Below are 25,351 nucleotides of genomic sequence, written 5' to 3' on the forward strand. Positions count from 1 at the left end.
TCGAGGAAACAGAGAGGAAATCTCCCTTTCACCCTCCACTCTCTTGGAATGGGGAAGATACACTGGCCGGCAAATATTCGCCCAGCAGATACAGGAGAAAGCGGAATTATCGCTGGCGGGATATATTATCGTGGTGCTTATCAGACCCAGAGAGTTTGACGCGAATCTCTGATCTCTCGAGGTGATTAATATCTCAATAAAACGAAATTTCCGTTGGATGAAACAATTGATCGTAAGGAGAAAGAGTGAATTGAATTGCTAGAAGAATATCGATAACCTTTGTCGTGCTGATTTCACCCCCTAATGACTAATTGCATAATGAAGCGTTCCGTGCAAGTTATAACGAAGACCTTTGTGTTCGAGAAGGGTCTAGGGGGATGGGAGACACGGATTCTTAAGCGAGGAAAGTTTCGCAGGCCAATTGTTCCTCAGTGGAAATTCTTCAAAGCGGAAATTAATTGACAATTAACCGGTATTAATGCGCTCCTGGCCGCGATTTGTGTTTCGCGCAAGTGGCGCCGCTATTCCCGAGGGAGCTCGGTGGACCTTAATCGGCGGCGTCGTGTTCCCCCCGAGCGTCTCTCGTCTTCTCGTGTAAATTCGAAGGGATCAGGCAGAGAGAACTCGATAAAAAGAGCGCGGTGCTTTCTCTACGCCGGAGGCTTAGCCGCAAGGAGTGTCGAATCGACGGTAATTCCGTCCAATTAGGACACTCCCAATTAGAGGAGCCTTAGCCTGAACCCCGTCTTTCTTTGACCCACCCCATTTCCCTGTGATTCTTGCTCCAACAGAAACACGACAGCTCGTCGAGTTCCTCTTATCGAGGTTCTACGGAGAACGTTGTGTCTTTCTTAAACTTACTTCCTTCCTCAAATTCTGTAATCTGTACTACTATGCAGTAGTACTACTATGCAGTAGTACTAAGCGTCGGCTTAATTGCAGCGATTTTTTTTCCTTTCGCTTATTGCTAACTATTATTCCGTCTTTCTACCAGTTTTCGAAACTGTATCTATATAACTTTAGGATCTTACAGGCGAAAGTTACATATAGCACTACCAACATAGTACTTGTACCAAACTATACAGCGATAAAACTAAATCTGATGGAATACTCAGATCGTTTCTCTGCTGTGTTACAGGCCGCCGAGATCGAGAAGTCTCGACTGAGCGCGATGAACCCAAGCTTCGCAAACACGAACAACTCGAGCGAATCCACCGACAGCTTCCTGTCGTTGCTTATCCCAGCTCCTCTCCGCGAGACCTTGTGGACGACGGTGGCCCTGTATCTCGGATGGAGGTTGGTCTCTCGCCTTCGATAGGCGCAACAGAATTGTCGTTTCGTCGTCACGACAAACGACTACGATGCTTCGAGAACTCGAAGAACGATTACCCAAGCTTGCAGCCACATCAGGGACAGCCAGTACGACGTGTCGCTACTTGGTAAACCAGCAACTGTTCCTTCCTGGCCCGTTACACGCACCACGTGCGTCCGGATACCATCGTCCGGTATCGATCATTCGAAGGTCGAAAGACCGATAGGTAACCAACAGGAAGGGCTCTGCTTGGACGATTCCCGCTGGACGTCCTACCGAAATATCCAACGCGATATCTTGTACGATTTATTTTCTATGTATGCGTGTCTATCGCCTTCCGCGGACGAGAATGCACTAATGCTATGTCGCCCTCGTCCTATCGATGGTGATGTTTCGAGCGAGGATGAATACTCGGAGGATGAGGAGGACGAGGACGAGGAAGTCGAAGAATTCGACGAGTACGGAGGTATAGATAGCGGTATTGACGACGAGGATGACGAGGACGACGAGGATGGAGCTTGTCAACTCGTTACTTGTCAAGGAGTCAGAGTTATCTGAAGCCAAGTACCATTTCATACTTCTCTGATGTTTGTTGTTTGACGATGATTCGATATAAAAAGGAGACCGATGTCGCGTACGTTCGAGTAACTCTGCCTCGACGACGATCAAAGACTCGCACCCGGAGTCTGTGTTCTTTTTGATTTGTCTTTTTCTTTCTTTTTTTAATGTTCCGCATCGACATCGGTCAAGCTCACGGTTACTTAGAGCTATAGTTAGTATCATCTTGCTCGAGAGAGTTCATCTTCCGCGTGATCGTCGCGCGATGGACTCGGGATACAACATCGACTCCCAGGTGCATTCTCGCCCGCGGCACCGATCGACGTGTATTATCGAACACTGACTGTTCGTTCGATCATGCCGATCGTTCGCCTTCAGATTATATTGCATGGTAGAAAGTTAAGAAGATAATATAAATATATACATATATATATATATATTGATTATTATATATATATTATCATATATATATATATTGATTATTATATATATATATATATTATATATATATATTTCTCCCGGGTGAATTTACAAATAATATTCGAATAGAACGAATAGCGAAGGTGACGATCGCATTGTAACACTGGTCTTGGTGAGGGTGACGGGGAGCTAAGTACGAGATCCAAAGAGGACTTAACCCAATAATCAAATGCTGATCTCATTACGGATATAAAATAAAAAAAATTAAATAAAGTAGTGTGATCACGGGAACGGAACAGAGTAGACATGGACATTTTCGTTTCTCCGTACAATCTCACTTTGCTCTTCTCCGTCTGTGTTTTTTTTTTCTTTTTCTTTTTCTTATTATGCATTTGCTTAATTTCTCGTTACTCATAAGACATTTCTCTGTTCCGTTCCCGTCGGTAGGAAGTATTTTGACGTGGCTTGTAGATAACGCGGTTACCTAGCCGATACAGGCAAGGCAGAACTCTATCTGAGATATCATGATACCGCGCCATGTCGTTCCGCGGGCGATCGATGATCCTCGAGGAGAAAAAGATGGCAAAAAGATAGAGAAGTCTGCCAAGTCACATTTGTCGACAATTTGATTCAGATGATTTAAAGTATTCGGAGTTGATCGATTCAAGGGTCGATTAATTACGATTTTTGAAGAAGAACGGCCGTGGATTAAGATCGATATCGCTGGACGTTCATGGCGATGGTCGAATCATCTGTACATAGAAAGATTTTCAAGGGGAGCTTCTCTCTCTCTTTCTCTCTAACTCTCTCTCTCAGTATATTCCAAAAGTAAAAGAACAAAAAAAAAAAAAAAATAATACTATGAGAAGAAAAACTCAAAGAGAATAAAGAGAAGAAGAAAAGATAAGATGCGCGATTGAGCTGGTAGGGAAACGGGCGAGGACATGTAACGTGAAGAGGGGAGCAACGTATTCTAATTGTATAGAGGATTTAACTAAAATAATTAAAATTCAGTAAATAAGTCAACATTTAATAATTAAAGTAGATAATCGATAGATCGAGGATCGCAGCATCTTAATTGGCTAGCTGCGTGTCCCGTGGACAGTTTTCGAATGATCTCCGGTAGCTTAGCTCTTAGTGGCGCCCTCCTCCACGAAGGACGCCCTTCATGACACTCGTGACAAAGGATTTCTCACCCTTTGCTCCTGTGTGTGTCATTTTTTTCTATCTTTCTCTACTATCTTTCGTTTCATATTCCACATATTTTTCTCCATTTTCTTCTTCGTCTTCTTCTTCTGCTCACAGTGTCTTTCGCCGTAACGTTTACGCTTTTCTCTTGACGATCGACGCTCGCGTCTCGTCATTTCCATTTCTTTAAACAATCTCATTCTCTTCGCTCTATTTCACTTATCCTTTCTTCTGCTCTAATTTTCCTCTTCTATCTTGTTATTCATAGATTTTTACGATTCTGTGTTCTTTGAACGACCATTTTTTGTTTGATCTCGTTAATTAGCGTGTATTTAGGTCTTGGTTGTCTCGTATATTCGCGATTCCATGCCGCGTCCCGCCAAAATTGGCGCGAACGTTCGTTCTAACTAAACTAAAAGTGGAATTTATAATTAAAGGATAGTTAGAGTATCCCTGTTTCGGGCCTCGTGCTGAGAGTCTCGAACGGGATGAAACCAAAATCATCATAAGGCTGTCGATACGATAGTGTATTCCCGTGGACCGTTCTATCTGTCTCTTTGTCTCTATCTCCCGAGTAAAGACTTTTCCTTTTTTATATATCGATTTTTTTAATTATATACATATTATACATATGTATGTATTATACATATATATATAATTATGTATAATATACATATAATTATTAATATTTTTATTACAATTATTATTATTATATTATTATTATTATTAATATTATTTTTTATTATTGTTTGTTTGTCCATTTTTTCTTCCACTTTAGATAACAGATAAGGTTTCGTGACGTTCTCTATCAAAGTATTCCAATGTGTAGAGGATATTGTAGTATTTATTTATAGATAAAAACGTATTCATATAAGTCTAAATAAGATTGTACGAGTATTCGCGTTGATCGTATTTCTCGCGAGATAATTAATACTGCCATTCGTCCTAATGATGAAACGCGCGTGAGAGGTGTGTGTCGTTTATCGAATGAATGAACGAGTGCACAGAGATGTAACAGAAGCCATCAGCTCTGCCTGAATGCTTCTTCGAGGTAGCGTGTATATTTTTTCCCTCTAAACGAGAAAAGTAATGACACGCCACTGCATAGAGAGGGAACACCCTTTAGAAAGAAAGCGTGCAGAAAGGAAGAATGATTGTTTGATTGATTCTCCGAGGAAGAATTTCGATTGGTCGTGTACAGGTGAGCCAAGTGAACGCGAGTACGTATTCACGGAAAACGTTGCTGTTCATCGTCCGGCCAATTCGAAATAGTTCGACGGACGGATTACTTAGAGTCTTTTGATGTTCTCGTCGTAAAAATAGTAATTTAATATAACGTATTTTTCACTGACTACTCGTCGCCAGAAATCATCGAACATGTTTCTGGGGAGCACAAGTTCTGTGCTGAGCCGACCATTTCTTTCGTTCCACCCTGCGATTTCGTCCGACGTGTGTTCGTTTTTGTTCTTCCTTTTGGTTGAATTAATTGGCGATAGTATGTTTGACAGGTGGTTAAGTCTTTAATCGTGTTCCGTTAGTTCGATGAATAATTATCGCTTGAAGTTCGAACGACATTTTGTTCGACGTGATTTTTCACGGTGTTGCCCCAATCGTCTCCTCGTTCGATGGCAGTTAAACTCTGTTAGAGGTTCAGCAGAAACTTGTCTCCGGTTTTCTCGTCGTTCACTTTGTTTTCTAGAATCTGTTTAAGTTCTTTGTCGATCGAGTTTTCTTCTCTCCTCTCTATTTACCCGAGGAGGGGGTAAACACGAGAGTGAGCAGGATCGTCGTACAATTGTGATGTAATAAGATAGTAATTGCCATTGGCGTCGTGAGAAGGGAGCCGGCGAACAGGGCTCTCATCGCGCTCGCGAAACCTTTCTATATTAGCATTCCGACCAAAGGAAAAGGAAGTAGAGTTTGAACGTGAACGTCGTGTGCACGTAGTTAAACGCAAAATATTTTTTCGTTTTTATTAGATATTTCTTTCCCTTCCTGTTCGTTCCCTGCATTATCGCGGTGAAATCAGCGCCCAGAGATGGCCTTTGAGACCGCCGCGGTTATACTTAATGAAATCTCTCTCTTTCCGTTTGCGTTCTTTCATTTTTTTATTTTTGCCTATGTCCTCTTTGCGCGTACGTTAGCCAACGTAACGCGCAAAGGGGGAAAAAAATGAAATAGAGCACCGAAAAACACGAACAAATTTTTGCCCTGTGCAAAGCATAGCTCCGTTGTAGGTTTAAGAGTCAGAATAAAAGAAAACAATTAAAGAGATAAAATAGAAACCGAGGAAAACGCGATTAGTAAAACGAAATAGAAGCTATTACTACCAGTCGAGCAAACGATAAGCCAATCAAGCACATGGGATTAAGATTAAACGCGACCACAGGAAATAAGAAAAAACGCATGTACATAGCCGCTTGTTCGTGGGGCCGTAAAGTACCATAACTGTCTACGATTTGCTATTGTCCCCTAAACCTTTTTTTTTTTAGTTCTCTACTTTTTTGTCTTTTATTCGTTTTCTTTACGGTATCCTTTCCACCCGCCGTCTGTTCATTTCGTATTACTTTCCTTTTCATGTTTTGGTTTCAACTTCACCACGCTTTAGAAAAGCAGTAAAAAAAGCCAACAATCCTCCTCCCCTTAATAGAAGCATTTTTACGTAGCGTAGTAGTCAGCCATATTGAGAACGTATTAATTATATAAATAAACATGAATAAAAGTATATATATTATAATGGAAAACACTTATATATATAAATATATATATATATATTTTAAATGGTATATTTGGATATATATATTATTATCGAAATGCTATTTCGAGGCATATTGTGCGAAATAAAAGAATATAGTGGTAGCGATGTATCTCAAAAGGGTGAGCCCGGAGAGAGAATGAACGATTGAGAAACAAAAGAAAGGATTTTTGAGGGGGAAAAAAAATCGGAAAGAAGAAAGAAATGTGGAGGTGTTTCTCGTTTGAAGGAGATGATTTTTTGCTTTGAGATTGATAAAAATCCGAGAACGACAGCCGAGGCTGAGATATAAGCTATAACTGTGACTATGTGGATCGTGGGGGGCAGGCTGTGTTACGAATTTCTTCCTTTTCGACCTCGTTGTTACAAATTTTACTCGAGGACCACTGGCCGATTTCTTCGATTGATGTTAGCCGAGAGCCGTGTTTTAGTCGACAGAAGAAACAAAGAAATAAACCCTTCATAAGTCGAGTCAATAATTTTCTGGATCATCGAAGAAAATCACAAAAAAGAAAAAAGAAAGAAAACAGTCCAAAGAGTTCAAACAGAAATCAATCAGCTCGATCAGATCGAAGATAAAAAGAAAGGTTAGTCTAACGAGTAACTGGCCAACCAAATCGCTAAAGTCGAACAAAAGCAGCCCGCCTATCCGAGATCCCCGCGCGTCAAAGCGTCACTGTGATCTCGTAATTATTAATGAAATATCTGATTATTGTAACGAATAATCGTATGAATATTATAATGTACCCGTTCCCTTCACCCCTTCCCAATTATTCCCTTAACCCTCCGCAGGAGTAAGAGAGAGAATGACCCCGTTTAAGGGCGGAGAAAACGTGTTCGATTCTCGTATCGGGATCGAGAGCATCCTACAATACCTCTCGTATTTTGTTTTTTTCGTCGTTTCGTTTCGTTTTCGTCTCGCTCTCTTTCCTATTTCCATCTACATTCTATCCTTCTTTATTACTCTCTGCTTTTTCCTTTTTCTCTTTTTTTTTTTTTTTTTTTTTAATTCGTTTCAACCAAATGAATTGGTGAATCGAAAGATTAATTCCCTCTTGTACGTGTTAGCTCGTAATCGTAATCATTAATCGTAAAACGAAACTTTCTAATGATCTCCCGGTGGCGCGCTCGAAGATGAGCAAACTGGTCTACGAACGGCCGGCGCGTTCTAATTTTCTTCGCAATTTTATTCGCTTTATTCTCTATCGTCTTTATCGACTCTCTTCTTTCTACTTTTTATCTTCGTCGTCAGGATCAAACGATATCGACACCCCGTCTTTTCTTCCTCTTCCCCTTTCCTGATCGCGCCACCGAACTTTTTACTACGAACGAAGCGGGCGAGCAAAGGGACGCTCGAAGAGGGCAAAAACGAAAGCGTGGAAAATCATCAAAAACAGTGTACGTTGCGGGGTAAATCGGTGAATGATCTCGCCCGATGATTCTAAGCTGGGTTTACCACAACGGAAATTGATTATTTCGCTGTACGTTCCGCGCTCCATTAAACGCCCGCGAGCTTATCCTTGTATCGATCATTCATTATGGTTAATTAATCGCGCGTATCAAACCACCGCCAGTCGCATCGTGATAACTGTAAGCTTTCGAGGTTACAACACGGTGTTTAATAGATGATAGACTAGTCTTTTTTCGGACCAGTCATTGAGATTTTTCTATTTCTTGTTTTATTTCGTCCTTTTCTCTTCTTTTTTTTTCTTTTTTTTTTTCTTAACAAAACGAACTAAGATACGGAGATCTGTTGTTCTTCCTCTGTATTTGCCGTTTATTTGTATCTTTTGTACTTTGACTCGCGTGTGTGTTGTCGTTTTTTTCTTTTCTTCGAAGGTATTCCGGTTCCGTTTCGTTCGTTCGTGCGATAATTTTCAATTTCGTCGATGTTTGTCGATCGAGATCGAACATATCGTTATTTGACGAGGATCTTCAATCTCGAACAAGACAATGCTCGATTTCATCCGATTCTTCTTACTTATCGACGTAGCGCACCATGAACGATATATAAAACTTGAATCTCCCGCCAGTATTTAAGCCGGGGTTTTCTCGGGTTGCTCGTGTGCCCTACGATGTTTCCAACGATTTTTATCTAAAATCCGAGAATCGCTATCGAGCGGGCCCCGATTCAATTGCAAAGAAAACAGGAGAGAGATCGCGAAGCGTACTCGTATTTAACGAAGAGAATAATAAAAGAGAGAATTGCAAATAATGAATGGAATTAGGGGATACTGACATGTATACAGCTATACACGTACATACACATACACGAGTATACAAAGACAATGACATAAGTGTTGCATAATCGCGCGTGTGATCGAGCGAAAGTGAAAGAAGGAAAAAAGAAAAAAAGAAAGGAAGAGAGAATTGGAGATGTTTCATTTGCTCAGACTGTCCTTAAGTTTGCCATAAAAAGAAAAAGAGAAAGAAAGAGAACTCAAGATTTTGCGAAACTTGGCGATCTTTTGCGGTCGAAAGCTCGCGAGTCTCGTAGAATAACGTTTTTATAATGCGTGTTGCGTATTTTTCAGGTGCCAACCATGGCAAATTAGCCACCGCGAATTTCTTTGTAACTCCTAAAAAGCGAAGCACGTTGCCATTTTGTCGTGTCGATATTCGCCCATTTCGCGATTCCGCTTCATCAATGGTATCTATCTATCTGTCTGTCTGTCTGTCTGTGTCTGTCTGTCTGTCTGTCTCTCTTTCTCTCTCTCTCTCTCTCTCTCTCTCCCTCTAGAAGTGACTCACAAAACCGCCTGTCAGTTATTTTCATTTTATTCGTACCGCCAAGAAATCAGTTTCTATTTATTCTGTGTATGGTATGCAGAAAATGCAACGGAAATAAACGACAGAGAAGAAAAAGAAACAAAGTTCTTCTCGTCTAATTATGAAAATTCCAACACGATTTTCATTCTACAAAACTAACGTTCGATTTCAATGGAGTCACGTCTAAGAGACATAATAATACTTAGCCTGTAATATCCGACCGTGTGTAATCGTAATTGAATGTGCCCCACTTAAACGTAAGACGATGATTGTTCGTACCCCTTAAACGCCTAATTAAACCTAAAACAAACAAAAGTAAAAAAAAAAATTACGAAAAAAAAAGAGTAATAACGTTACCTGTAGCCAAATGTCCCGTGGACCATATAGACCGCCGCGATCTGTTCGTAACACTATATGCGAGAGAGAAAGGGCTAGAAAACGTGTGATCGAGACGCGGAGGGACCGATCTTTCTCCCCTGGTCCCTCGTTCGCGAGTGCGTATGAGAGTTGCGTGAAAGTTAGAGAGACAACGAGGCGAGCGAAACGAAGCGTTTCGCGATGCCTTTCTACGTCGAGAAAAATCCGCGAAAACGAAACGAAACGAGAGCCGAGAAAAACGTACGAGAAGAGAATAAAGGGGACGAAGAGAGGAATAAAAAGAGGCGTGGCGACTCTCAAGCCGTTTGTAAAGCTCGCAGCAACCTTGTGATAGAGTCTGGACTCGGAGAAAACGTGTTCACCTTTGCTACTTTCCTTCTTTTTCCCCCACTGCTCGAGATAGGCGAAGAAGCGAGAAACGTGAAGAGGAAAAACGGTCGTTCCTCGATCGTTCCTGGGTTCTCTCGCTTGGCTCGGACGAACGAAGACGATTTTCTTTCGCGTGCACGCGCCAAAGAAAGAATGAGAAAGGGAACGCGGGGAGAAAGAAACGAAAGCAGCGAAACAGCGAACGAAAGACAACAGAGAGAAATATATATATATAATATATATAATATATATATTGTATATGCTTAGATGCGTATAGTAGAAGTGTTTTGCGCGCGAAAACGTTTCATTGCGAAACGCGGGAAAGAAATATATATATATATATTTTGAAACGAAATTTCGTCCAGCTGACCAATCCAAAGAAGCGACCAAATAAATGAAGGAGAGGGATAACGATGCGAGCCGTTGCATAACGCTTGAGGTGCTTAGAACAAAACAAACAAAAGAAAAAAAAAACGAATAAAAAATGAGAATAAAGATAAAGAAAGGCAGGAAAAGAAGAGAGACAAAAGAATATGAAAGAAACAAACAAACACAAATTTTTCTACTCTGTACTCTGTATAACTTGTAACTCCGTAAACGTGTGTGTAAGAGGAGAACTTCTTTCTCTCTTTCCTTTTTAGGAGTTTTTGTGTTTTCGCTTAACGACTGTCCCGATGCGAGTGATTGGACGGAAGACGTACGGCGGTCAACGTGATATGTTATTTACAAGCGTAAAATATCGTATTATGTAACAGGCCCCCCTTATATCACGCGTAAGTGAGAAAAGCGCGGTACCTACCGTTAATTTATTTTTTGTTTTCTTCCAATTCTTTTTTTTTCCTTTTCTCTCTGTTCTTTTTACTTTTCTACTTCACTCCTGCCTCTCATTACGTTTCTCTTATCCTATTTTCGTTTCCATACCCTCTTCTCACTCATTTTTCTTTTTTTTTTTTAACTTGTTTCTTCTTTGGTCTTCTCTTAAATGATTATTCGAGCGAAACGAGAAATCGAAAGATCATACGGTCCGATCGTTTCATCGATTTCTCGATAAAGAAAAGAGAACAAGAAAGAAAAAGGAAAGGAATGCGCCGTATTCTACGAATCTTACGCATCCCTTTGGAGAGCGCGTAAACAAACGCCGCGACATTTCACTTCTCTATTCTTGCGTTCTCGATCTCTGTTTCTTCTTTTTGTCGCGCTTCTCTCGCTCTTCACTTTCCTTCCTTCGTTTCCGTCGAGATTCTTTACTCCTTTACACGAAAGTACGGCCACGAGTTTGCCCATTCATCGTTGACCACTTGGATCTTTTCCTCGACTAAAATAGAGAAACGATATCTTCTATATCGCTTTTTATTGAGAAAAATTCAAACCGAGCACCAATATCAAGAAATCAACGAGGAATGAGCAAGCCGAAGCCCGATCATACGATGCTGTGTTATTTAAGTCACTACATAACTACGTTATTGATTACTTTTGATTTTAGTTTATGACAATTTTTTTATGTTATTAATTTTATTTGAGTAGGATTTTAAGTGCTACGAGAATGTATTATTATTACCTATTATACATGATTGAATTATTATCTGAATATTATTATTAATATTATTAATATTATTATTATTATTATTATTATTCTATAATCTTAATATTGTATAATTATTCACTCCCCATAGTCGTTACTTTTACAATTGTTCTCGCGTCCGCTGCCCGATCGCCGGTCGACGCATCGCCCCGAAGACGTCGCGACGCTTCTCGCTCCCTTCTTTCTCTCGCGTTTGCTCCTCTTTCGTCCTTTCTTTCTTTTTTATTTTGTCTTCTCTTCGTTTTTTTTCTCCGGTATTGCAAGATATGTGTACGTGGATACACACAGGAACACGCACGCACGCACGCACACAGATCGACGCTCTTCGTGTGGTGTAGCGTCGACCATTGGGAGTTCGCAAAGGGACGGGGGCATCTCTTCGCTACCCGCGTGTCTTTCATTGTACAGATTTTTTCACTTTTATAGTTATTGATATATCATAATGTTATGAAATGTCGATTGCGGCGGTGTCATTATGTGTCGCCGTATTATTACTGTACTTGATATTTTTTTTATTTTATTGAATAAATGTGAACACCGAATGTATATGGAGACGTTCGGGTGATTCTTCGAGCGCAGTTCGATTTCTCATTTTCCCTTCCCACACCGTTCCCTTCTTTTCGTTCTTCTTTCAGCATATTACGTAGAAGATAAGTAAATCGTAAGACATAGAAGAAAAGCATCGAGTTAAGCGCAAATCTCTCGAAGTACTAGGGATACTATACTAGAGATAGACACGAAATACTAGAGGTACTGTACTAGAGATAGACACAAAATACTAGAGGTACTGTACTAGAGATAGACACGAAATACTAGAGATCTTCAAAAAGGATTACGACAGATAACGTATCGGTCTGTGCGAAATTTAAACCTCACCTTCGTATCTTAACATGGAATTCTCTACTTAGAAATTATCAGAGATTATATCCAATATAGATGAAAATCGATAAACCTACCTATTACACGTAATTACTTAACAGTAAGGAAGCTTGCGCGATTATCACCGATCTAATTCCAATCGAATCGTAATCAAACGTAACTCCTAATCGAATATAGTAGTTCTATCGCTAAGAGGATCGTTATCGTGTACTGACGATCTAAAAACTGTCAAGCTTCGATAAAATGAATCACTCGATAATTTTCAAAGCAAACATTGACATCGAAACTTTTGTTTCTAATAAAAATTTACGCTTGTTCGATTAACGAACGTTACTCATAGATCGATCGGCCATCGTTCGCATGAATGGCATTCTCCAAACGCGAACCAGAAACGGACAACGACCCGAAGAACGATGTTAATCGTTCTAAGGTCGACTAAGATCGCCGTGACATTCGATTACGAAGATCGGCGGTCTATCAATAATTTATTTCGATAATCTTTGACCGCCCCCAGAGGGTAGCCAGTCCGTTTAATCCGTATCGATCAGCATGGCAACCAGTTCCGGTGTTTAGAATCGGCCTAATGGGTTTCCTGAGACGTGCCATCTGCGAACCTCATTACTAACGGATGTGACCGCAAACCAATCAACCCCCGACGTTCTGTCCGGGTCTCGTGGTGGTCGTAAGACGTTGTCGCGTGCTCGTAGATTAGAAGCTGCCAGTGAGAGCTACGTATAATGCATCGAGTCGCGTTAATAAGAACAAATTGGTCCTATCAAACCGTCGACGTAGATCAGAACTGATGGGAACAGGTAAGATACTTCTATTGGAAGATTTGCGATGGTCGACTGTGCGGCTGACGAATGATGGACAGCGGAAAATAATAATATAACTGTCACTTTGGGATTAATCGACTGAAACTGTGCCTTACCGTTCATTGTACCCGTCTTTCTTATTCCTTTTCTTTTCTTCGCTTTTCCCTTATCTTCGTGAAATCCTCCGATTCTTCTCTTATTCCTCTATTTATTTAATAATACAGTAATTCCAGATGGAAATTAGTTGGAACTATGAATTTATTTAAGCACGAAAAAGCGATTTGATTTTCAATTGATTTTTATTGGTTTGCATTATTGGCAAATGGGCATTTTCTTATTAATGCAACAACCCCTTCGATCGTCAAAATTGCGGGATAACCGGTGTTAGCGAGCATAATTCGCGTGAAAAGTAAAAGTGGGATGGAAGATATGCAGGGTGGCGGAGTGGGTGGCAGTAGGAGGACGCGAAGGATGACGAGCAGAAATGGGAAGGGTCCGAGGACGGGTTAAACCAAGTGCACATGTCGCCAAAGCGCGCGTGTCACCGGCTAGCCACGGTATATCTGGCATGCATCCATATGCAGATCCCCATTGATATGACAACATTTACATACTGCATATTCGCTCTGGGCCATATACTCGCTCGCCAATTCCCCATTGTTGGCTTTCGGCCACCAGTGCGTTTGATTGACATTATTGGTCGCGCCGCTGACACCAGATTACATTTCTATTTGCATACATTCGCGGACCAGTTTGATCCCGCGCGAATCTCCCTTCATATTTATCCCATGGATCTGTGTGTGTGTGTTTTTTTCTTTTTTTTTTTTTGCCGTCTGCCACCTCCCATATCGCGGGGGCGACGATTTCCGCTTGGTGTTTCCGCGCGAGGAACGAACACGATCGTCGGATGACAGCATCGCGATTGCCTTGTCCTGCATCGTGTAAAAACCAGGATTGTCTCGAAATATAGGGGAGACGAAGTGGTTTCTAATTGCTGGATAACGATTCGTGCAGAGAGAGATGAAAGGGTATCAAAGCTATGATTTTGATACGGTGAGAGTTATGCTGTTCGAGTGATCGATATTTTTGTATTTTCACGAAAGTTACGAGTAAAAACGAGGGTAAGTAAAACATGTTTTTTCTTTTCTGTAAAAAGTTTAACTGTACATAGGATAAATTATGCAACGCTGACGATAGCCACGGTTTTCTGCTTATAATTTAAAAAATGGTTGTAGAACGGGATGAAGGGACTCGAAGCAGAGTATCTTTCAAGGATTATATTCTTTTAAAAGTTACATGTTTCTTACAAATATAATAACTCATTTATATACACAGTTACTATATATACGCAATTCTTTTTAAACTAAAACATGTATTTCTTTCATTGTTTCTATTATTATTTGGACTATCCTCTCCTGTAATATTACTCGCATACAGGAAGCTCATTAAATTTCCTCTAAAAATCTTCCCAATCCATCGGCACCTTTCTCCACTACAACAAATAAAAACCTAAACCGTCACATTTCAATCGCCCAGAAAAAGAAGCACGTTACACAGACTCGACATTACACGCGCAACATAGATTAGTATCGTTCAACCACCAACCCCAAGTGTCTCGATGATCACCGATGATCGTTATTAACAACAACGCGAACCACGGTATTTTAAAACCCACGATATAATAGTCGGTGTAAATGGAACACGCAATAACGCGTAATCCGTCCACAGAATAATCATCGGCGGGCAGAAATTAAATCGAGGGCCCATTGAGCGCACGCGGCCGTGTCTATCGCTACAGTTCTCACCCTCTCTTTAACCCTCGTTCGCGTCGCGGAAATTCGCGGGCGAAATGAAGCGGATCCGGTCTGTTCGCGGTTTCTTTGCCCGCCACGGGCACACGGAAGAAACAATGGTCGTACAACGTACAAAAGGGGACGCGTGTCAGGCGTTAGCGGCCTCGGTTAGCCCTTTATCGGCGACCCTCTGGCCCGTGAATTATGGACGCGCGCAATGGTACATGCATGGTATTGTCCGTGGACGAGCGCGTCGCGGATATTAAGCGGACTGGTCGCGAATTGCGGTGACGAGCCAAGTGGAAAATGAGGCCTGCTCGGTTCGACGGCTTGGAATTTAAGAATGGGACCCGCGTCGTGTTAATTGTTCCGCTCCTCGCGCAACCTGAACGTCGCCCGCCTCGTTGACTCGCGTGGGAGAACCTTCCCTTTTTTACACCTGTGTTCTATTGGCCTTCCCTTGTGATATCATTAAGTTTCTCTATCTCTTTTACATTTCTTTCTTCTTTAATCTTTTCTCTTCTCTGGAAATGTCAAGGAGAATGATGAATGGGATTGATGGATACAGTCGAGATTCCTTTTATTTCTCTTTCATTTTTTGTATCTTCTTCTGCTTGGTGGAAATGTTTGTTTAGGTTTATCTATCTCGGAATAGAGAGAGAAAATGCGTGGATGAATGTATAATAGAAACGTATAATATTTAAATAAGTTTAAGTATAAGTACAATGTGTATGCTAGACCAGATCCGTACGCTGGTAGCGTTACTTTACGAAACAGCTCTGAAGCCATGGGCCTATGGGTATTTATATAATTACGAAAAACTGGCCTGTCTGTACCCTGCTGCACCATCTGTGCAAGGCATGTTCCTAGAAAAGGCTACGAGGCTGAGAGACTCTTCAAATTGATTTAGTGCTAAACAATACTCAGTGGCTTCGAGGACTAAGAAAACTAAACATTAGAGAAGATGTGGAGTTTTCCTTGAAGTGAAACCCACTTCAACAATGTTGAAGGAAATTCAGGTGGTCAGAGTTCGTACGAGACAGCCGGCGATTTGGTCTCGATCACTTGGTAATATCGTAGAAATTCCACTCTCTGGTTAATCATCTCTACAAAGTTATTTATTATTGATATAAACAGGAAACTATGGTTATTTAACGTGACGCAAATTCCGCAATTCTGCTTCCTTTCTAACAATTCTTACAACTCTACTCGCAACTGACTTGTAGTTACCTTTTGTACCACGGTATTGATATTCTTAGCACGCACACAGATGTGGATGACACATGGTCAAGTACATCTTTTTAATTATCCCGTGTCGTAGAGGGCCACGGCTATAGGCCCACCGAGATTCTCCATCTTTCCCTGGCCTGTCGCCACTTTTGTTGTTCTTTACCTATAGTACCTATAGTGCATCGAGATTTTCTCCAGGGTTTTTCCCTAATACTGCAATACTCTTATTCGATCTGTATATTCATTGGTATTCCCCTCTATGGTAGAATTATTTGAGTCACATCGAGTCAAGGATAAAAATGCTTAGATGTCAGTTAGTTAGTTGATTCAAATATCTCTCTCTCTCTCTCTTACTTTTGTCATTAGATGATAATGAAAAAATCCACAATCACTTAATTGTCAACCCAATATTTGATCTTTTCAACGTTTCATCCTGAGTAACGAAAAATTGATTAAAATCCGTACCCTATTTTTTATGATCGTATGCATAAGAAGAAACGGACTGATCGATGAGTTTTCGTTTTGAAATCGTAAAATAATTTCCGCCGCTAAATATGACCAGGTGAAAGGTAAATTCAGGTATCAACTGTGAAGTAAAAATACGTTGTTCTGTTTCGTTCTTGTTCCTTGTTCGTGGGAACGTTGAAGAAAGTGATGAACGGGTATGAAGACTGGTACTGGAGGGTTGAAACGGTCTTAAACTCTGCGAGAATTAAGATGCGATATCGTACTGTTCGGTTGCGTACTGTTTAAAGAAGTAGTTAGTCGAGCGATAATTATTAAGATTTAGCGCTTTCCCGTACGTGGCTCTATTTCTCCGACGTGGTAGGACACTGTTTGCAAAGTTGCGAGAGAAGTTCGCGTATGTTAAAACATTATTTTTCTGTTTTGTTTCTCTCGCGACCAGAGTTTTCCGAGCTAACGAACTGAAGAAACGTGTTCATCCTCGATTTCTCGTATTCCAGATAATTAATGCCAGCATGTTCCCTGGAAACGTTTCAATAATTTCTTTTGCTATAGACTTGGGACATAAAATTGAGAAATAAAATAAAAGATTCATTATAAAGATGATGTTAGAGAATATTATCGTTTTATCGTATAAATCATTAGAAGTTTCAGACGTTTCTGCGTTAACAAGAAATCAAGTTTAAAATAAAATATCATATTTCATATTCGTGATTTTTTTTTCAAAAGTAATTAATTACAACAATTACGGAGAATGTAAGAAAGATTTTGATATACAGGGTGGTTGGTAACTGGTGGTACAAGCGGAAAGGGGGGTGATTCTACGCGAAAAAAGAAGTCGAAGATATAGAATAAAAATTTTTCGTTCGAGGCTCTGTTTTCGAGAAAATCGACTTTGAATTTTCGCTCGATACGCGTGCGCTTTATCACGTCTCGTTATAACGGATCTCACTGTAGCTTTTAAAAAAATTAAAAAAAAATAAAAAAAATTTTATTCTATATTTTCGACTTCTTTTTTCGCGTAGAATCACCCCTTTCCGTTTGTACCACCAGTTACCAACCACCCTGTATAAATTTACACGCTTTTATACACGCGTATAATAACGCGTTCTAATGTTTGCAAGCAAACAGATTTTTCTATTAGCGTTTATATTTATCTGTAGCTTCCTCGTCTCAAATGTTATGCGTGTTCTATATTTATTTCAAACAAATAAGATACACGCTGTAACGCGTAAATAAACGTGACGTCTTGTTCACTTTTGCCATTTCTTATCCCGGATAAACGTTGTACGCTTCTTCGAGCAAACAATAAAGCCACGTTTTATCTAAACTGTTTACATAAAGCGCGTCTCATTGTCTGGTTTCTGCAGACGTCAGGTGGAGACGGTTTCAATCACGAAGCGGAAAACTCGGTCACGCACGAGCAGTGATTCAAGGTGGTGAACGTGCCGTAACGTTAAAATATAACGGCGTGAGTAAGTCGGTCGATAAAGACACCTCGGGATCGTGGGATTAACTTTGATCTTTACTCAATTGCGCGTCTATTTGCTACTATTGCGCTCATTACTCATAACCCGCTACAATTTCTAGAAACATACGCGTACGGTAACAAAAGTCAACATATTCTAGAAAAATCAAATTTTGTATAGATGCGTTTATTAAAAAGGGATCGATAAGAATAATCGAATCATGGGAAAAGAATGTATGAAATACGCAACGAGATAACATCGTTTCGTGAGTCATATGAATTTTAGACGCGCGCAAGTATCTACGTGTCTTTGAGTATGGTAAATGGAGTAGAAAATATGTACGCGGTGGATAGTTATCGAGCTTTTGATAAAATATCGATTTTCTCTCGTCGCAGAAGGTTCTCAGACAAATTTCCGCGAAGGGTATTTGTGATTCACTTTGCACGTTAACAAATTTCACAGAATCGTCGAACGATCCCATCAATTACCAGATTTGAACATCTGAACATCATTTGAACATGGTAATTCAATCTCTTCAGATAAGATATTTTTATGTTCGAGGGAAAAATTATGTAGAGTCATAATATATGTATCACTTGCTCGATTTTGCAATAGGAAAAATAAGAATAGATTACAGTTTGCTCTTAACGCTTTCATATTTCCGATTCTTAACGAGTTAATGATTAATTAAACGATAAATGTATCTGTTCTTTGTAACGACCGTTTTCTCTACTTTCATGCAGTGCATTGTGTCTTGGCAATTGATAAACGAAGAATGCTTCCCAAACCAGAAACTATGAAAACCACATAATTTTGAATACGAATCTAAAGAAATAACTATTTTCCCCTTTCTAATCCATCCATCGAGTCGTCGTTGTATTTCACGCTATTTCAAACCAATCCATCGCTCTGATCAATTTCCTATCTACTTCGCGCCATTGCCAAAAACTCGTTGAAAACTTTCCGCTTGTTTTTCTACAAAAACAACCCCTCGAGAGACCCAGAAAATCCAGCTACGCTAATAAAAAATTCACGAATCGCTATCACGAAATAAGAAGCGGTTCCGCATCGAAACTCTGGTCGCTGAACTTTTTCGCGGCGACGTAACTAGTTGATTTACAGCGAGCAAAGCGGAATGAATCACATTATCGGGCGAGTGCCGCGACGATAGTCGTCGCGAGGCAGCAGGGGCCGGAGAAAAAGGCGATAAAGCCGTGGCGACAGGCAGTCTAGCGCGATACGAAGCGAGCGTAAACAGAGAGACACGCGCGTGCCAGCGCGAGTCACACCTGTGCACCGCGCCGCGCCGCGCCGGTGCTCTCGAAACGCGTATCGGAGTCTCGACTTCTCTCGAGGCCGTTTCCCCGTCGATCGACGACCAAATGGCCCGAATATCGCGTCACGAGACCGACCACGGCACCGGGGGATGATTTATAACGGCTGGAGCGAGCCGAGAGGGCTGTCGAGAAACATGTGGGTGGTGTTGATTCATGGGGTAGAATTTGCTTCTCTAAAGTGCTGTTTCTTTGCCTTTCGATTGTTTCTAATCGATCTAATGTATTAGTCGTTGAAAAGATGGTTTGAATCGACGATCGAATATTTTGAGGCCACATAGGGGCGATAACGCAGGGGGAGTTATTTTTCTATTAAGAAATTGTCTACAGAATTGTATACTTTTTAGAGGGAAAACAATTTTAATCGATTTAATGTATTGAATTTTTTGAAACGTTGATACGGTATTTGGTTATTTCGAGGGAAATGACGAGAGGGTAGTAAAGGATGTTTGCTTTTTGTGTATCATGTACAGTTGGGAATAATTGATTTAATATATTGATTTATCGAGAAGAAAATTCTAATAGGCATTCCATTCGGTTTGTGCAAATAGGGGAGATGACGCCAAAATTGGTAAAGGACTTTTCTTTGCGAAGAATCGTGTGCTTTTTGAAGGAAAAGAAATTTCAATCGATCGGAAACAATCAACCAGATGTATTGGTAACGTGAAATGAAGGTTAGCACGGAGGGTTTCTTTCTGTGTAAATAGGGGAAGTAATACGAGCGTAGGAAAAAATTGTTGTTTCGAAGAATCGTATAGAGAGTTGGTACATAGTTTGATCGATTATATTCCAGAGAGATTTTATACCTATATTGTAAATTATATTTTGAAGTTAAAAGCTTTTAAAGCCTTGATGGTTTATACGAGATTTTATAACGTATCTCTTTCAGGTGAAAGAAAGGAAAAAGTGTAATAAAGAGTCGCGATACGGCTCGCTCTTATCAAAAGCCGACCGTCAATCTGTAGTGATTCATAGAGCGTTATGAAACGATGGCCATAAGTACGTGAGATATCGAGCATCCACGCTCCTTGGTTTATCTCGCTACTAGCCAGACATTACCCACCGTTTACCATCAATCTTGGCCATTCCTTGGATACTACTATTATTAACATTCGTATTAAATCCTCGACGTATTTCAAAGAAGTGGCATTTCGTTGCGTCTTAAGTATGTACATGTCACCATTAGCGACAAAACCATTTTCTCTGTTCGTTGCGTCATTCAAACGCGTTACCTTGCGAATAAATAAAAGATCGGATCGCTTCGAGCGTGTTTCCCTGGCAAAAACAGCTTTACAGTTGTTTTCATTATTGCCACAACACTCCATAAATCGTTGACAGCATACTTTCGCGTGAACGCGTCCGATTGTTATTTCGCCCGAAGAGCTCTGACCTGAAGCAATTGGTAGATGAAAATGGAAACGTTGGAGGTAAAAAATTGTTGTTGGATGCGTTCGATCGAGAAACGAGAAAAAAGGAGAAAAAGGAACGAGGTATGATAATCGTGTCACGCAATGATCGTTGCATAACACAGTAATATAACTCTTCACGGTCTATCAACGAACATTGGCACAGCTGCGAAAGACCGGCAGGCATGAATAACCCGCTGCACTCTGTTTGCTCATCGTTGGTCAAGGCTGCCGAGCGATCTTCCGGCGCGGCGTGGCGGGTAGAAAAATCGTTGATCGTTTGCAATTCGTTTTATAGATATTCCGATGTCGTTAGCGAAGATAAAGATTCACGAAGATTAAAAGGAAATGTGTCATAGAAAATTTGATGAATCTTCCGATCTGGGATATTCATTATCAAACAACGACGATAAAATCTGATGATAAAAATTACGAAAGTTGGATGCCTCATGTACTGCTTTTACTTGTTTACTTCAAATTATCGGAGATATTAAATTAGACATAGAGAACGTAGAAATATATTAAATTAATTAATATGTCTCGTAATAAACGATACTGCTGTCTGATTGTAACTTAAGTCGTATTTTAATTTTCACCTCGTTTACATAGTAGATTTACAGAGTTATTATAAAGACAGAGAAATTCAGAGAAAGATGTTTCGTTTGGAATTAAATGTTTCGCTCTCCTCAATTATAAAAAACATAATTTAGCTAATCGAATTTTTATTTCGATATTTGAAGAGAAGTTACAGAGTATTAAGGTTAAAGCTTGGTTTAGTTACAGATTCCTTGATGTATCAACCCATAAAGGGTTGATATTCGATTCACCCTCTAACGTTAAGAACGGACTATGCTCCTGACAATTCCATTCGAAACAAAATTCGTGAAACGTCTAATGCACACGAGCGTCACGCATAATTGCTCGAGGCAACGGGACCAACTATAGCTAGCGAGACCCTCGACCGGCTTCGCTTTTTATCACGGCAATTAATATCACTTGATATCCCGGCCAAGTCGCGGCCACGGCACATAAATTCGACGCTCGAATAATTTCGTACATAATTCAACCCTTTCGGCCATAACTCACGTCGGCGAGACGAGTCGCTTCGCTGCGACTTAGTATATAACCTTGTTTTTTTCTCGATTTTTACCACGCTTTATCCATCTTTAAGCGTTTCTCGAGTTTAGTCCGTCAATTTGAAATTCCAGAGAAAGGACGTTTCGTATGGATCAACCTAAGAATAGTAACTTTCTTATTCCTAAACGCACATGATAGGCAAAAATATACAGGGTGGTTGGTAACTGGTGATACAAGCGGAAAGGGGGTGATTCTACGCGAAAAAGGAAGTCGAAAATATAGAATAAAATTTTTTTTATTTTTTTTTAATTTTTTTAAAAGCTACAGTAAGATCCGTTATAACGAGGCGTGATAAAGTGCACGCGTACCGAGCGAAAATTCAAAATCGATTTTCTCGAAAACAAAGCCTCGAACGAAAAATTTTTATTCTATATTTTCGACTTCTTTTTTCGCGTAGAATCACCCCCTTTCCGCTTGTACCACCAGTTACCAACCACCCTGTATAAAACATTGAAAGTGTGCTACTCATTGTGATATTTGGTAGGTGAAACGAATCGTCGTGTAGATCTCATTTTAATTAGGTTCGTAAAAATGTAAATTCGCGCCAGGATCCGCAGTCTATTAATTAAACGTTTCTTTTTTTTTTAATATTCTTATAGGAGACGATTGAAATTTAAAAGAAGGTTTGATATAGGTTTATTCATAGTTACGTGATTTTCATCATTCGCTAATCACGAGAACGTCGATGGAGGCCATGATCTCGAGACGAAGGGCCACGATCGAATCAAGCACAGACCGCTTAATCGTGCTCGCCAAATAAAAGCACGATTCTAAAAGCACGACAGCACGTGGCACGAATGACAAACGCGCGAGTCGCGTTCGACTCGAGCAAATAAGCCGATTATCCTTCGTGGCTCGTTGCGCTCGTTGCAGCCGTCTTTCAACTTTCTTCGTCCCTTTTCACTTTGTGTTATACGCATTATTCGATGATAGAGACGCTTAATTAGTAACCGCTATGAACTGCCGCTGAGTGACACGCGAGTAATCGTGCTTCTCCATGAGCGATCGTAATATTGTGATTTTTACAGGGATAACAACGATGCGTTTCTTCTTGCTTCTTGTTTTATAACGTTTAAGATATAAACGCGAATACGCCTGTTGGAATATTTCAAGAATTACTTGAAAATGTCTTAAAAATATTAAAGCATTCGGATCAATGGTTAAGCGATTTTGGTGAATTAGAGATTATTAATATAGTGAAAAATGTACGGGTCAGAATTCGAAACTTCTATAAACAGCAGTTACCGATTATTACTAGTAAATATTACTATAAATTCCAAGGCCAAGAAATTGTGAATTCCAGTCGACGAAAGTACGGAAAATTGTCCAAGTTATGACAATAGCGTTAGAACTTCGAGCTCTGATTAATAGCAGATAACGAAGCTCTAAGCTCCACAAATTATAAATTCCAGTAATCGAAGATTACAGAACTATCTAAATTGCCCAATATTCGCTATTTATACACATATTTCTTTCATATTATTATTTTATATTGTTATACATATTATATTACATTTATTAAATATTACATATGAACAATGTTATATACAAATCAAACCGTGAAATTCCCATCAAAGTTTCCCAATTCGTCTACCGCAATTCCAACCTACTTCACACTTGGTTCACCTGGAACCACCAGCAGCGGTGTAATATCACAGAGACACGCCACTTCCTCCTTTTGAGCCGCGGAAACGAGCGTTCAAACGTCCTGGCTCGTAAAGTCAATAGCCTGGTCGCAGACCCAGGTGTCACTGTTCGAACGTTGCAATTACATCTACCGGTAGAACGAGACAGCAAGGAAAAAAGAAAAAATAAACGAGGAAAACACGATGGTCGATGCACGAAAGGCAAACGAGGAGGCTGATGTTCGTCGTCGTGACCATTGACAGCGGTGGCGCTGACCGTGTAATTATGGCACTTTTTAAAAGCTCCCGGGCCCGCACGCGCGTCTCTTTATTACGATGCACGGGAGCTGAATTTCGACCCCCGACGGGCAAAGCCGCAGAACCACCCCAACCGGTCGTATTGTCGGCTTAATAATACGGCAAACGCGCAAAGTGCGGGACTCCTTGCGCGTACACGCCACTGACACCGTATAATCACATCCCGTCACACCTTCTGGCCATGATTCATACGCGTTACGAATATCAAATACTGGGAAACCGGGACAAACATCGCGGTATTCCATCGACCAGCGCATCCGTAAATTCGTTAATTATAGGTTTTCAGGATGTCATTGGCGATGGACGTTCGTGTCGACAGGAAGTTTGACGTCTTGGAAGGGGATGGGGTTGGTTCAAGTGCATGGGCAATGTTCCGGATAAACGTTGCGCGATTTCGACGACCGTGTACGCTTCAAATTCTATGATGTGTGACATCTGTCTGTAAAAATTATGTTTGTAACAGCTCTGCTTTTTTATTCGCTTTTTTAGTCGGTTAATTTGGTTCCCTTCTCAATTTTGTGCCAGTCTAAAAACTTATCTTCGTAGATTTTATTAAGCTAAGTTATGAAGCAGAGAAAATCCTATCAAAACGTCCAGTAGTTTTTACGCTATGAGAAACAAACAAACACATAAAAGAAAAATTAGTTTTTTCTACTCCATGACTTACGACCTATCCCTGGATAATTGTTTTACTTCTTTTTTTTTTATTCAATGTACAGACACAAGAGTTTGTCTTTCTTCATTCTTCAATCTCACTCCATCTTCCACTTCCAGAAACTCCTTAATAGTCACAAGACTTGCAGACCAAAAATATCCAACCAAACCACACACGCAAAACACTTGAAACTCCGCTATAACCACCAAAGAAACACAACTCCTTGCCTTTCCTACTAAAAAAAAAAATACACAACTTTAAATGAAATAATCGCATCTAAAAGAACGCGGCTTCTCTTTACAACTCAATCGCGCGGATCACGGCGCGCAAGAAGATGGCATGGTAGCGTCCGTATAAAACGTCTGCTAACCCTTTCCGCTTTACATAATTGCGTAATTCCCAAAGAGGCACGGCGCGTTTCACGGGTCGCTGCAAAACCAAGGAACGAGCAGTTTTCCGCGCGCGGCGATCGCCGCGCTTCCGCTTTTTGCTCGCGGAGCACCGCAACCGCGGCGAACAGAAACGAGCATCTCGTACCGCGTGATGCGTCGCAAGAAAAGCGACGAAAGTAGCTGTACTCGCGTCCTCCAGCACGAATTAGCCCTCGCCGGTGCGGAACGAACGCTTCTGATCCTCCAGGAGGCTGGAACGGGTAGCCCACAGAGTACAGACGCTGCCTAGGTAAAACGCGTCACTTCTTTCTTTGCTTGTGGACATAAAACGCTTCCGAGTAGACTGTTCTTCTAAGAACACCATGGCGCCTGTGCTTCGGGATTCTGTGTTCCGATTCTGGATCGAGTTTATTGTTTGGGCCATTAGAGGTTATTAGAGGAGAAAGTTTGCAGTTTGCAGCTCGTATTTTTTAAGTTAAACAATTACAATTATTATGAAACG

The 25,351-nt window shown here is 40.6% G+C and overlaps 1 protein-coding gene across 3 annotated transcripts in view; it reads left to right on the top strand.

The window, feature by feature from the left end:
- Positions 1–25,351, top strand: part of LOC117157691 (uncharacterized) — a 125,560-nt gene that overhangs the window by 31,235 nt on the left and 68,974 nt on the right. For 2 of the 3 annotated variants that reach the window (XM_076619165.1, XM_033335908.2), the window contains one exon: positions 1,139–11,909. The exons of the other annotated variant lie outside the window; for it this stretch is intronic. In XM_076619165.1, coding sequence (XP_076475280.1) covers positions 1,139–1,318 — 180 coding nt within the window. In that variant the 3' untranslated portion in view covers positions 1,319–11,909. Of the gene's footprint in view, positions 1–1,138; positions 11,910–25,351 lie in introns of those variants that run through there. 3 annotated transcript variants of the gene reach the window in all.

The sequence above is a fragment of the Bombus vancouverensis genome, chromosome 6 (assembly GCF_051014615.1).
Source record: "Bombus vancouverensis nearcticus chromosome 6, iyBomVanc1_principal, whole genome shotgun sequence".
Taxonomy (NCBI): Eukaryota; Metazoa; Arthropoda; class Insecta; order Hymenoptera; family Apidae; genus Bombus; species Bombus vancouverensis.